We start from the raw sequence: 13,176 nt of genomic DNA, 5'->3' as shown, positions 1-13,176 counted from the left end.
CCACACTCGCTCAATGACTTCGGGTAAGTTAATCTGCTTTGTGAGTCACTGTGTAAAACAGTGACAGTCGTAAAAGCCCACTCCGGAACTTGCAGTGAGTCAATGCTTGTAAAATCCCAGCAGAATCCTTGCTCCATGCACGCAGTAAATGTTTACATGACTGAAACACACTGAAATTCCAAATTTGGCACAGCCTAGGAGCTCTGTGTGGAGAGCTGTAGATTTGAGAAGACAACATTGACTCAAGAACAACGTGCAACAGTAGAAGGTTTTCTTAAGACCAAACATGTATCTTTAAAACTAACTTTTAATGTAACCCGCACACCATCTGTAACACAGCAAACAAGAGAAAAACAAAGAAAAAGACAAGTTGCCCTGTGGGCTAGCAGAAATGAGGCCATACAGCATCAGCTTTCTAATACTGGGAAAACTCTTGACTTGTCATGGTTTACAAGAAAGAGCAAAGAGCATGTTTGACTCGTCACACAAGGAAACATTCAAAAGCAGAATGGGATGGTTTTCTTTGCTCCTAGAATCAATCATAACTGTCAGAAATGCATTGCTTTATTAATGTCCAATTGATTTTCCAATGTAGTTGGTCTTAGAATTTTAGTTTTCCAATGTACTTTCTTAGATTGTTCCAGTACATAGACAAAATGAATGTGACAGCAGAAGGTCATTAAAATGCGAAACATAAAGGTTAGTGATTTCTTGAAAGGAAAATGATGCAAACTAAATATCCTCATCATATTCGGGGTGACATTAATGAGGGGAAAAAAAGGTAGAGCCAGGCGTTTGAAACCTTTCTTATCCAATAAAAGCAAAATAATAATAACCACAGAGAAAGTATTATAAAAAAAACCCACTCATAGAAACTGGAAATGTTTAAGCGACGCCTTATTTCAGAATTCCAGTCTTCCAACTTAGGTCCTCCCACACAGCCAGATCCGCCAATCCACAAGAGCTGCAAATGGTGATTCAGATAGGGTGGGATTCTCCCTTGCATCCTTCCGTGTCTATGGTGAATGCTACTGGCCTGGAAGACTCCCCCACTGGACTATCATCTTCCTGTCGCCCATGACCTTTTTTAGTCTCCTCCGGGGTAGATTGTGGTTGACAGTCCTGCTCAGAACTACTCCAGACGTAGCCAGGTAGAGTCACATGACTGTCGATCTGTCTGCAGGCAGTCTTGGCGGGTTTGCTAGAGATGAGCACCAGGCGTGTGCTTGGTCCCATCTGTGACTGGCTGCTGGTGCTGTGTGTGACAGTGGTGAGCACCGAGCCGTACCTGTGGCCGCCACAAGGCGGCGCCTTTTTCCAGTCGATGGACAGATTCCAACGAGTCCAGGTCTTCTTCACCTCAGCCTGTACCTACAGCACAAGAAACACGAATCCCATCAGAAACCAAAAGGGAGCCCCGCACCCGTGTCATGAAGAACTTTGCTTAGATTTCAGTGATGGTAGCCACTGGCTGGGGCCCTCTTCGGTGCCAGGGACTCTTCAGATTTGTGCATTCCATACACCTCAAAGCCCTTCCCAATTAATGTTATTTTTAGTATTTAAACGAGAGCTGAAGTGCCACGATACAAATAACTGTCTTATCAAAAGGAAGAAAGAATTGTGGGTTTGAGGAGAAATAAGAGATAAACAGTGGCAGCAGGAAGCACAGGATTCTGCCCGTGGCGCTACCATCTAAACCTTGCCCTGAAGAGGCCAAAGCTTCAAAGAGCTACCAGCAACACAGTCTTGCTGCATGACATGGGGATAACTTCACTCCTCCTTAAAGCTTTTGTCTGAGAAAGCTTAAAGCTGCAGAGAAATTCTACAGTTGGTTCTCACAAGCATACCTGATAAAATCCCCCACCTACTGCAAAGGACCCACAAATTCTCCTGATACTCAGAATTAACTCTCTGTTTCTCTGTGTGTGTTTCTCTGTCTCTCTCTGTCTCTGTCTCTGTCTCTGTCTGCATGTGTATGTGTGTGTGTGTGTGTGTGTGTGTGTGTGTGTGTGTGTGTATGTGTGTGTTCACGCACGAGCGTGCTATGACCATCAAGAAGCGGGAGCTTCTGCATTCCTGTCTCTGTACGAGGGTGGAGCCTTAACTGAGCTGATACAGCCAGCTAACCATGACCCCTGAACCCCAAACAGCTCTTGCCTGTGCTTTTCGGTGTCTGACTCTGAGCCCTCAAACACCAACCTCCCACATTCTCCCTTTAAATTTCTCTCTGCCTGGATGAGAACACAGATCAGCTCTTTGCCTCAACTCTCAGTAGGTACTAGATAAACTCTGACACCACCCAAGGCGGAGGAATATTAAGGAGGGTACTCGGGTTGGAAGGAAACTGCCCTAAGATGCTATCAACCTGTATGAGCAATCAGCACGGGGGGAAAATAACAAGGAAGGGAGAGAGAGAGAGAGAGAGAGAGAGAGAGAGAGAGAGAGAGAGAGAGAGAGAGAGAGAGAAGCAAGCCCTGCAACCACAATCTGACTAAATGGGGATCTGGACTCCGTGCCTGCTACCAAAATGTCCTATGGACTGGCTTCCCTGAGAGCAGCACGAGGAAGCAAAGACCCAGGGGAAGCAAAAGCTTGTAAGTTGGTGTCACCTGAAGGAATAAACAAATGATAACTAGATAAATAAATAAGCCACCAACACGCTTAGCCATGCAGCAAATTAAGGTAAAAAAACAACACAGCAGTAAGTCAGGGCATTGCTAAGTTGCCACTCAAGCTCCTTATGCAGGGACCAACACCCCCCAGAATCCAATGTGCTTGAAAGCATCTGGTGATCCGCTGCAGTAACAAGTGACCTTATCCTCCTGGGACTTGAGCAAAAAGAGAAACCCTGAAACAGCAGGACACTCTGAGAGCCCCAGGGTCTTGAGTATCATCCACATGATGATGTAATGTGCAGTTCCTTCTTTCTGGAGACTTCCAAATGGATTAAGATGACCCCATCCTCAGCTTGTAGTGCAAAACTTACCTACCTTGATTGAATTTAACTTGTTTTCGTTTTGATTCATTCTAGGAATGTTATTGATGATTTATAGAACTTGGTGAGAGCCAAAGGTTTTAGCATTAAGCAGAATTGATTTAGAATTAACTAGAATAACAAGTGCCATACCCATTGGAAAAGGGCTCAGAGTTATGGGTTTGGTCTCTTGCTCTTAGGGATATGAGCTCTTGCCTCTGCCTTCCATCACAGGATAATGTGACAAGAAGACCCTGGTCACATATGGCCTCCTTGACATTAGACAGCCCTACTTTCAGAACTGTAAGGAACAGACCACTCTTCTTTATAAATCACTACATTTCTTGTGTTCTGTCATAAAAGCACAAAATGGGTTAGAACGAATATTAATTGAGAGCATCTCTCAATTCAGTGGCCCCTGGCATCTTCACACTTACCTCTCCGTTGCAGTAGCAATAGACAATAGACACGAAGAATCCCTGGGGAGAAAAAGAGGATGTGAGCTGGGCAGCAATTCATGAAACCCATAGCAGGAAAAGACACAAGAATTGTGTCAAAATTCACCCGCTGGCTTTTGATAATTTCCTCCAAAAAAAAATACACAAATCATTTTCTCCTGGTGTTTCCCAATGTTTGTATTTCTATTACATTTATTTGTGAGCTTCCCTTGGTTTCAGTCAAGCCAAACAAGTAACTGAGTAAGCTAATCAGAGATGTACAAAGAACCAATCCCTAGTATGCGGTTTTGTGTATATTGCTGCTCAAAGACCACAGAGAACTCATCCCCTGTCTGGTTAACTAGGTTTATAACTGCTAGAAGCTACCAACATAGATATGGTAAAGCACAAAGAACCTTTTCCTTGACTGTGAAATATCCATCGAGCGTAAACACTGTGCTAAGAGTGACTGGTTCAGCACAATAGGGTGGGAATGTACACAAGACAGTTCCAGAAGGGATGAGACCAGGATAGAATATAAGCAACAAGCTCATGAGAGACACAAGGTGATGAGGGTCTTGCAGGTAAAGTTGGTGATAGAGGGAACAATGGGCAGGCGCATCACGTCAGAAACACAGCCAAGACTTCTCTGTGGTGGCATTTAAGCTGATCAGAGTGACAAGAATAAGATGTCAACTGGAGGAAGATGAGGAAGACAGGGGAAAATGGGGGTGGCATTCAGAGACAAAAAACAGAGTGTGATACCCCACTCCGAACACAAGTGCTGAAGCTATGCCCCATGAGTTCAGTGGGAGATCCAGTGGGTGTTGCCAGGCTCCAGCCCTTGCAGGGCTATGCATGGCAGAAAACAACACACAGTTGATACTGGGTGCACCAGGAAACCTTTGGAGTTTTTGGCAAGTGAAATCAAATGGAAAAGTTTCCATTGTTTGGGCTGTGGGGAACTGATATTCCCTGTGTTGTAGATTCTGCAGTTTTATTAGAACCTTGTGGCTTTGGAGAGTTGGAATGTTGCTGATTAAGAGCCCAGAGCATCTTAGGCTATCTTCAGCTCCCTGAAGAGTCATTTATTGCCCACCTTGTAGCAGACCTACATCATTTTAACCATCAGGTAAAACCTTCAGAATGTATTGATTAAGCAAGCCCCTAGCTCCTATGGACTAAGAGCTAAGAATACCATCAGGTTTCATCTGAAACCAGTGGAGAGGTTCTATCTTTGTCATAACTCACCTAGCGGATATCTCCACCAACATATTTGATGTGCTTTATGGCTTCCATTGTTTGACTATGAAATACTCACATAATCACCTCCATGAGGGTAATTTCAATCCCTGCTCTCAGGCCACAGTCACTAATATATGTCTCAAACTCTGTTATTCCCTCTGGAATAAATATGTCACTAGAATCAATGTTGGGGGAAGGAGGCATGAAGACTGGTCCACCTGCAAGGTTACAGTCATCCTCTTCATATTGAATTGAAGTGGGTGGTGTCAGCCTCTTCCTCTGTTTACCTTACTTTCCTGTCTCCCTTTTTCCTGCCTTTGTCTTCTTTTAATTTCATTTATTTTTCTATACACACACCAGAATGACTGACTCTGCTCTCCAGCAGTGTTTCCCAACAATGTACATTCTTATCTTGCTACCCAGGCTTGTCCCTCTGTCAAACAGCTCCATACTGGTTTCTCTCTGAGGTCAGAGAATTAACCTAACCCCAGGAAGGAACGTAATAAGAGCCAGAAAATAGTGTTCTCTCCTGGCCTTAGAATACAAGTACACGAAGTCAAAGAGAAGGGCAGAGAGAGGGGTCAAGGACATGAGCAAAATGTAACCATAAGCCCCAAGCCAGAGGTGCTGCTGCTCACCTGGAAGGAGTTGAAGAAGAGCTCGCAGTGCATACGGATCTCCCACCAGAGCCCCGAGAAGGAGTGCGGCTGGCAGATGAACACGATGTAATGCACACCAAACACCAGCACCAGGACCAGCGTTGACTTAGCCAGTTTCCTGGAAGAGAACACAAGGTGTTCTATTAACTGACTTCAGAAGCCTTCAGGAGAAGCATTTACTGGAGAAATGAACATTAGTGGTACTCAGAGGAACGGACTCCTCTGCTGCTGCTAGGCTATCTATTCTCGTCCTCCACTTTCAAGGGTGTTTTCTATTGATTGGTTGGGCTGTGTGTGTGTGTGTGTGTGTGTGTGTGTGTGTGTGTGTGTGTGTGTGTGTGTATGGTGTGGGAGGGGTGTATGTGTAGGAAGTTGCTGCAATGGGCAAATGAGCTTCCTGGAGATGGTCCATCATTTTGCACAGCTTCATTGGATGTACCATGGAGAGGCATGGCCCTGGGGAGTTCATCCCTGGATTGCTTCTTACTGCTGCTATGCCTTCTCATGTTTTTCATTGATATATTCCTTCTATATATAACATGGTGTGAATGGGCATGGGGAGACCACAACAGCCTGTAGTCTGGTATGATTGTTTCATGGGAGACCTCCCACTCTCTTGGGCAATTTTTCTGCAGATCAATATAAAGATGAACTTTCATAGATAATACTGATTATATGAATTAATGATTTTACAGAATTTCTGATTTGATTTAAATAGTGTTGGGAAGTTAGGGTAATTGATAAGAAAGGTTAAGGAAATAGTATAGGTGGTTTTGCCAGGAAGACATAATGAGGACAGAACTAAGAGTAGACGGTACCCCCCTTTGGAGAGTAGCGAAGGCTGCACAGGCCAGAAAAGGAACACAGTGAACTTTCATGTAGTACAACCACATAGTTGTACCTGTAGACAGGAAAACAGGTTTAAGACAGGTTAATGACCGAAGAAAACATTCCTTCTGAATCCCTTGATCTTGTTATCTAAGGCTATGGCCACAGTTTTCTGTGTGCACCATGAAAAGGCAGAGTTATGAACAGAGTAAATGATCCTATTGTGAGAATGAGAATAGAGAACAAATGATTGGCCAGATTATCTGAATAGGGTTTCAAAAATAAAACACAAAATAAGTGCTTTGAATCTTGGTAAATACAAACTGTCATAAGCCAGCATAGGAGAAAATTAGTTACAATAGACTTGGCTTGCTTAAACTTTGTCAATCAATGACAAAAGAATTATTGACTTGAGGCTAGGATGAATTTGTGAAAAGATGGGAAATGTTTAGTTAGGTGTGGGTTTCAAAAGAAGAATATGTAATTAGTAATCATGTTGTGTAATCATGTTTCCGTTTGTGTAATGATTTTAATCTCCTTTTGAAGAATATGTTTTTGTAGTGATTGTTTGGGGAGCATATGTAACTTGTGGCTATGAGTGATTATAGCCACATCACCTGTACATGTATGTGTGTCCATGTGTATGTGTGTGTGTGCGCGCGTGTGTGTGTAGTCTGTATGTATGTATGGTCTATGTAATACACGCATATGAGTGGGCAGGTGCATAGGCCCTGACACTAACATGCAGAAGCCCAAGTAGGATATTTAGTGTCTTCCTCTATTTCTTTCTACCTTGTTTATTGAGACAGACCCTGACCTCTCACTGACCCTGAAGCTCACCAGTAAAGCAGAGCTGGCTAACCAGTGAGCCCTCATCATCTGCCTGTGTCTACTCCCTACTGTTGTGGTTACCGCTATGTGCAGCTATGCCCAGCTCTACACAAGTGCTGGGATTCAGGCTTGGGAACTCATGCTTGCAGAGCAAGTGTTCCTCCCCACTGAGCCGTATCTCCCCAGTGCTGCTTCTTGTCATTGTATAGTAAGCCAGGCCATTGATTCTCACTCCCCATAAGCAGTACCCCCTAAGTTTCTCTAATCACATGTCTCCTCTTCTTGATGATAAGATGCTGTTTTTATAAAGCTATTGAGTGGCCTTTGTCACTGTCCTAAGTCACCTTTAACTTCTATGTTTGAGACTTTCTAAAGCATTTCCTCCCTTCCACACCTGAGGCTCAGGGAACACTAAGGAAGAGGAACAGAACACTGTAAAAACCAGAAGACCAGGAAGTCTGCTGCAAGACTGTGCTTTCCCCATATGGAAGGGAAGCCACACCCATGAAGCCTCAGCAATATGGCTGCCTAAATAAGACCTGAACAGGTACAAGGCCAGTTGACATCCCAACATGGATGGGGAGAAATCCCATGAGACCCATCCCTGGATGAAGAGTTACAGGCAACTAATGGCTGCTGAGAGAGTGAATTAGTCTTCCCCAGGGAAGAGCCCTCTGATGTTACCCAATACCAAGTGGACAACCCTAAAAACATATACACGTGAGCAATAGCAACCACATTCAGCAGGTTATGTTTATATATTTATTCTCTGTGTGCAAAAGGATTAAGAAATATTAATGATAATTAATGATAACAATTAAGGAAAAGCGTTTTCTCTCTGAATTTGAAATGGAGTAGGAGGAGCACAAGAAAGAGAAGGGGAGAATGATGTAAATATGGCACCTATATATGAAATTTTAAATCTTAACTTAATTTTAAAAATCAACTACTCTTGGAGATATTTCACAATTCTTTATGAGACACTGTGGTCAGTCCTTCCTTATGGGCTAATGTGTTGTCAGTTCTTCCTTTTGTTCTGAATATTTGCTGTCAAATAATTCATGTCAAACTACCCATAGTTGTATTTAATTCTATCTATCTATCATCTATCTATCTATCTATCTATCTATCATCTATCTATCTTGATTTTGAGAAAGGGTCTCATCTTGTATCTCTAGCTGGCCTGAATCTCACCTCAAACTCACTGGGATCTTGCCTCTGCCTCTGCCTTTGCCTCAATGCTGCGACTAAAGGCATGAACCACCTCTGCCTTGCCCTGGTCTCACCCTAATGCTCTTGTACATGTGAAGCAATCCTGGGTTTTCCAATGTGATGGTGGTGGTTAGTTTTAGGTGTCAGTTTCCTATGAATAGTATTTTTAAAAACTGGTAAGCATTCTTTTTGGTGTGTCTATGAAGGCACCTCCACAGGAGATGGGTAGATGAGTAGCTGAGCTCAATATGGATCAGTCAGGTTTCACTAACCACCTGAGGCTCGCTAAGTATTCAGGACAAGTACAGGCAGTCTGATCAGTGTTGCTGTCTTGAAAGAAATGTACTAATGTGGAGTCCTAAGACTGAAGGAACTGTAGGAAAGGCACGTGACAAGAACTGGAAACAGTGGATCAAAGACTACAGGTTGGGGGTGGGGAATGGTGGATGAGGGGCAGGTAGCTGAAACGCACCAAGAGAACAGACCCTCTGACAGAGTCAGAAGGCAGAGGAAAGATCTGTGTGCTTTTCCTCTTCTGCATCTGGAACACTGCTCACCTGCCTCCGGGCCTTCCAAGTTCTGCAGCCTTTGGATCTGGGACTTGCACCTGTAGGCTGCTGAGCTGTTGGGTATCCTTCTGTGGCAGAGGACTACACCATTTGTTTCCTTAATTGTAAGACTTAGGACTTAAAAAGAGGCCTGGAACTGTGGCTTGCTGAAGGCTTGCCACAGGCCTTCTCTGCCTCTATAGCCATGAGAATGAGTTGAGCAAGTGTTATCCACCTATCAATAACTATCTACTCATAAATCTATCCACCTGTACACTTGTGCAAATCTTGTCATCCCTATTGATTCTTCTGAGGAAACCCTGTTCAGTACAGACAGGGTTTAGTCTAAAGTGGCCCCCAACTATTCCCACCTCCTGTTAGTATGCTCTTGTCAGTTCTTTCCCTGAGTAAAGAATTTTCTTCTAGTGGATTAGGACAATGGTGATAGAATGTGGCTTCTGTTGGTGTTGCCTAAGACTCTAACTGCCATCTTCCTAGCCCTCTATAGTGAGACAAGCTGCCATGCTGTGATTTATTCTACTAAAAGGCTCATGTGGCGAGAAACAGTAGTATCTGTACATCAGCAGATAAGCACGCAAATCTACCAGTAGTCACACAATCTCAGATGTAGCCTCCTCACTCCACCCTCCTCATGAGCCCACCACCCTGACTGATGTTTTAGTTGAAGCCTTGTGACAGCCAGAAGCCAAGGGCCAGCACCCAGATTCCTGGCCTACAGATAATGAAACAGAAAATGTGATGTTGAAAGTCACTAACCCATTCCTTCTGTAGCCAGGATACCAAGCGCACCATCTTCCCGTTTGGGGTGACTTTTGTTTTAATTGTACTTCTGATCCAAGAAATGACCAAATGTGGCCCACTTCTTCATTTCTCAACATCCCACCCTGCCTTCATGAATAGTTTACATCAAGAATCTTGAACAACTTTGCCTTCTGTCCTTGCCAGTCTCTCCTCTAAATGCATTATTTATTTATTATCTTTCTTCTTGAAAACAACCTGTGTGGGTGAGCCAAGGTCTCACTAGCTAATGAGAACTTGATTCAGATTCTATCCTTGATGTTTGCCACCTACAGAATTCTGATTCCTTTATCCGGTCTTACAGATAAGTGAGGTCTATAAGTCTGAAAAGGCTATAGTATCTTAAGAGTTTCTGGGAGTCACCATTTCTACCAGCACATTTCCCATCATTGCCTGCTTCTTGGAGTACCCACGGGTTTTCATGGAGGTGTCCAGCTCAAATGTCTGGAGTTCTCTACCTCCCTAGTGTCTCAGTAGTGTCCGAATCACATTCCCTTGGAACTGGTCAGCTACCTGCCCCTCACTCTATAGCCTGTGGGGTTTTTTTTCATTCACTGGTCTGAGCCCCAACTTGTCTTGACAATAGTTTCTTCAATCTCAGAATTCCTTATCAGTCCACTCAAAACATCATTGTGATAAGCAGTGAATCTTTCAGACCTGACCAACACTCTCAGCCCTCGGGACCTGCCTGTACTTGTTCTCCTTCCGAATGTTGGGCAGTGAGCCTTCGAGTTCCTGTGACTAGAAGACTGGAAATGATGCTGTGAACACCTAAGGCATTTTGATATGATCTAGTTAGATTCAGGAATTGCATTAACTGCACTTGCACAGCCTTGAAACTCTTGTCTAACATCTCTCTGAGAAGAAAATTACTTTCTGTTTTTAAGATGCAGTGTAAATGCCCCTGGAGAGTGCTTTCAGAATCAAGCTAACTTTGATCGTTCCTACTTCTTTGTATCTGGGAACCAAAACCAAGGTTCAAATGTAAAATTAAATCAGAGCGATAGATCATAAAATGGCCACAAATGCAAAAGTTTTATCACCATTCAGTTTAATACAGATCAGAGAAAAATTGCACCAGGCAATGAAATCCATTTGATATCCTATTAGTTCTGTCTTTCAAGTTTTCTCCTCTTGCCTATGACTAATCTATTTTACAGTTCTGTGGAGATAAAAGATGGTCTGTAAAAACCATAATTGGATTCATCTTCAGTGTGTTGTATAACAAAGTACCACAAAGTTACTGCCTTAAATGATGCCCATTTACTCCACTGCTATGCTGTGCTACAAGTGCTTATCAACATAGTTAGCTCTTAGCCTCCAGGATCTCAAGACTGAAGTTAAGTTTTCAGCTAAGGCTGGGTTCACAGCTGGACCTAAGGTTCCCTTGTAAACTCATTCAGATTTCTAAAGACCTCCATTGAATTTGTAGGTTTCTCTTTTGGCTCTCAGCTAAGAGTCACTTGGACCCCATGGGCTTGCCTGTATATTCAAACTATAGACTTTCTTAGGCTTCCAGGATGGAGTTTCTATAAAATAGTCAAAGAGTGACTAGTCCACTTTCTTAGTCATATAATATAACCTAATCAAGGAGAGATTAACAAAGTCATCGTAAATCTTGCCCACAGAAACGATACCAAAAACAAGGGATCCCAAGGACCAGCATAGTCATCTGTCTCCCACAGTAAAGCATGCAAATTATACTCAGCAGATTGTAGAGGCCACTGACTGTAGCTTTGTAGACACTAACAAGTTTTGCAGTTTGCATCCATTTATATATTCATTCCAGCATGCATTACTTAACTATATGTGCTCTTTTGAACCAGGTAAAATGTTTCATCTCTTGCTTCATTAATTATGGAATTAAATAAAATGTCTGAACTGTAATGGATATATATATATATATATACATATATACATTATTACATCCTCTTTTTAATTTATCCTGCAGAGCATATGACTAGCAAATGTACTCATAGCAGATTGGGCACCAGCAACTCTTGGCACTGATGTTTACTAGTGACTATGTGGTCACTTATACACGCTGCACAAATTTATAGCTTAACTTTCCACAAAGACACAGCTCATCTAATGAGATGACCAGGTATGTGGCAACTGATATGAGTTTTCTGGCTTGCTGGGAGCATGATGACAGCTCCATATACAAGAGAAATTCAAAGGAATCAAGTGGTTTGAAGACATGGTGTCCTGTCTTCAGAAAATAGATGCCCGGTCCTCATATTGTCTGGCCCCCATCATTCTCCAAGTAAATGAGTATGGAAAGATCTCTAGTTTTCTTTGGTGAATCATGTTTAGTTAAAACAAAAATGGCTGCAGGCTCCCGTGTATTCTAAGCCTTTCTTGATCCCTCCTCCCCTTAAATGAAGCTTTCTCTCATAGCTATGTAAATAGTTTTAATATGAATTCATTTCTTCGTGTATTTCCCTCACTTTAAGAAAAAAATTCTACGAGATCTCAGTCGCTCTGTCTTCCTTCCTTACTTCTCTCCCTTCTTGCAAGAGTGAAATGTAACAAACAATACTGTTAGAAATTTTGGACCATGCTATTATAGCACCCTGTAGTCACCTTGCTCCTTGTAAGAAAAACATGTTACCATTTCCAGCTATGGCTAGAAGCCCAAAGAAATAAAATATTCATGGAAAATTATTCCATTGGTGATTATTCACCTTTAAATCTGTCTGCCTTGCTGCCATACTGTATTAGTTTTATCCTAAGTATTAAATATGATGTTTGTTTGACATTGAACAACAAGTCCAGTCAGAGGAAACATTCAAGTGTTCTTATCAGTAAACCCTTTCATACTTGTATTTTCCAAGTTCTGACAACTCCTCTTACTTGTTAAAGTAGATTAAAATAAGGTATAGAAGACCTTATTATTGGATATTGATTAGTTTAGTAATTTACTTAAAGCACTTGCACGTGCAGTCTATTTACCAAGCATGACTTCACTTGCTACCTGGAACAGAATTACCTGAGAGAAACAGCTGAAGCAATGGGTTGTTTCCTCATCAACCTGCTGACTGCCACATACACAACTGTAAAATCTTGCTTGCTTGCCTGCCCTACCTTGTGGCTTTAGAATATAAGATGAGAATACAAACTGGGCTCAGAATCGGTCTTGCAGGAGCTATCCTGGCTTTGATCCACTAGTGACGTTTTTTCTCTTCCACTCCCATTGGCATCAGAGTGCTTGTTCCAAAAAGATTCTGTAAACATTTCTGGAGGCCCCAGTTTTCCAGAGAGTCTGCATCTCCCAGGCCTCTCAGCCCGCTGAAAGTCTTTGGAACTGCAGTTATGCCTCCCCAATGGGATTCCAGGAAATTTGAAAAACTTCGCTGCTGCTACACAGAAAATAGCTTAAAGTTGTAGATGCCAACATGTGAATAAACCCCACACCCACATAAAGGCTGCTGTGAACTGTGAGAGCTGATCCGGACTAACCTCTAAAACTTACTATCTCAAAACAACCTCAGAATGAAGACAACAGCTCAGCTCCAATACAGTTCTGCCTCCTGATAACCTTCTGACCCTATGGAAGTCCATCCATTGATCACCCCTTGGACCTCATCATACTGTGATGGAACTGCCCATGCTGATAAAAC

General features: G+C 42.6%; 1 protein-coding gene across 1 annotated transcript in view; it reads right to left on the bottom strand.

The window, feature by feature from the left end:
- Positions 1–294: 294 nt before the first annotated feature.
- Positions 295–13,176, bottom strand: part of Pth2r (parathyroid hormone 2 receptor) — a 104,542-nt gene continuing 91,660 nt past the window's right edge. Inside the window, exons 11-13 of the mRNA NM_031089.3 lie at positions 5,295–5,433; positions 3,412–3,453; positions 295–1,371 (exon numbers count right to left, since the gene is read on the bottom strand). Of these exons, the coding sequence (NP_112351.2) occupies positions 979–1,371; positions 3,412–3,453; positions 5,295–5,433 (574 nt within the window). The 3' untranslated portion in view covers positions 295–978. The remainder of the gene's footprint in view (positions 1,372–3,411; positions 3,454–5,294; positions 5,434–13,176) is intronic.

Source organism: Rattus norvegicus, chromosome 9 (genome assembly GCF_036323735.1).
Source record: "Rattus norvegicus strain BN/NHsdMcwi chromosome 9, GRCr8, whole genome shotgun sequence".
Taxonomy (NCBI): domain Eukaryota; kingdom Metazoa; phylum Chordata; class Mammalia; order Rodentia; family Muridae; genus Rattus; species Rattus norvegicus.
The sequence above is the reverse complement of the archived record's forward strand: the minus strand, read 5'-3'. Positions and strand labels throughout refer to the sequence as shown.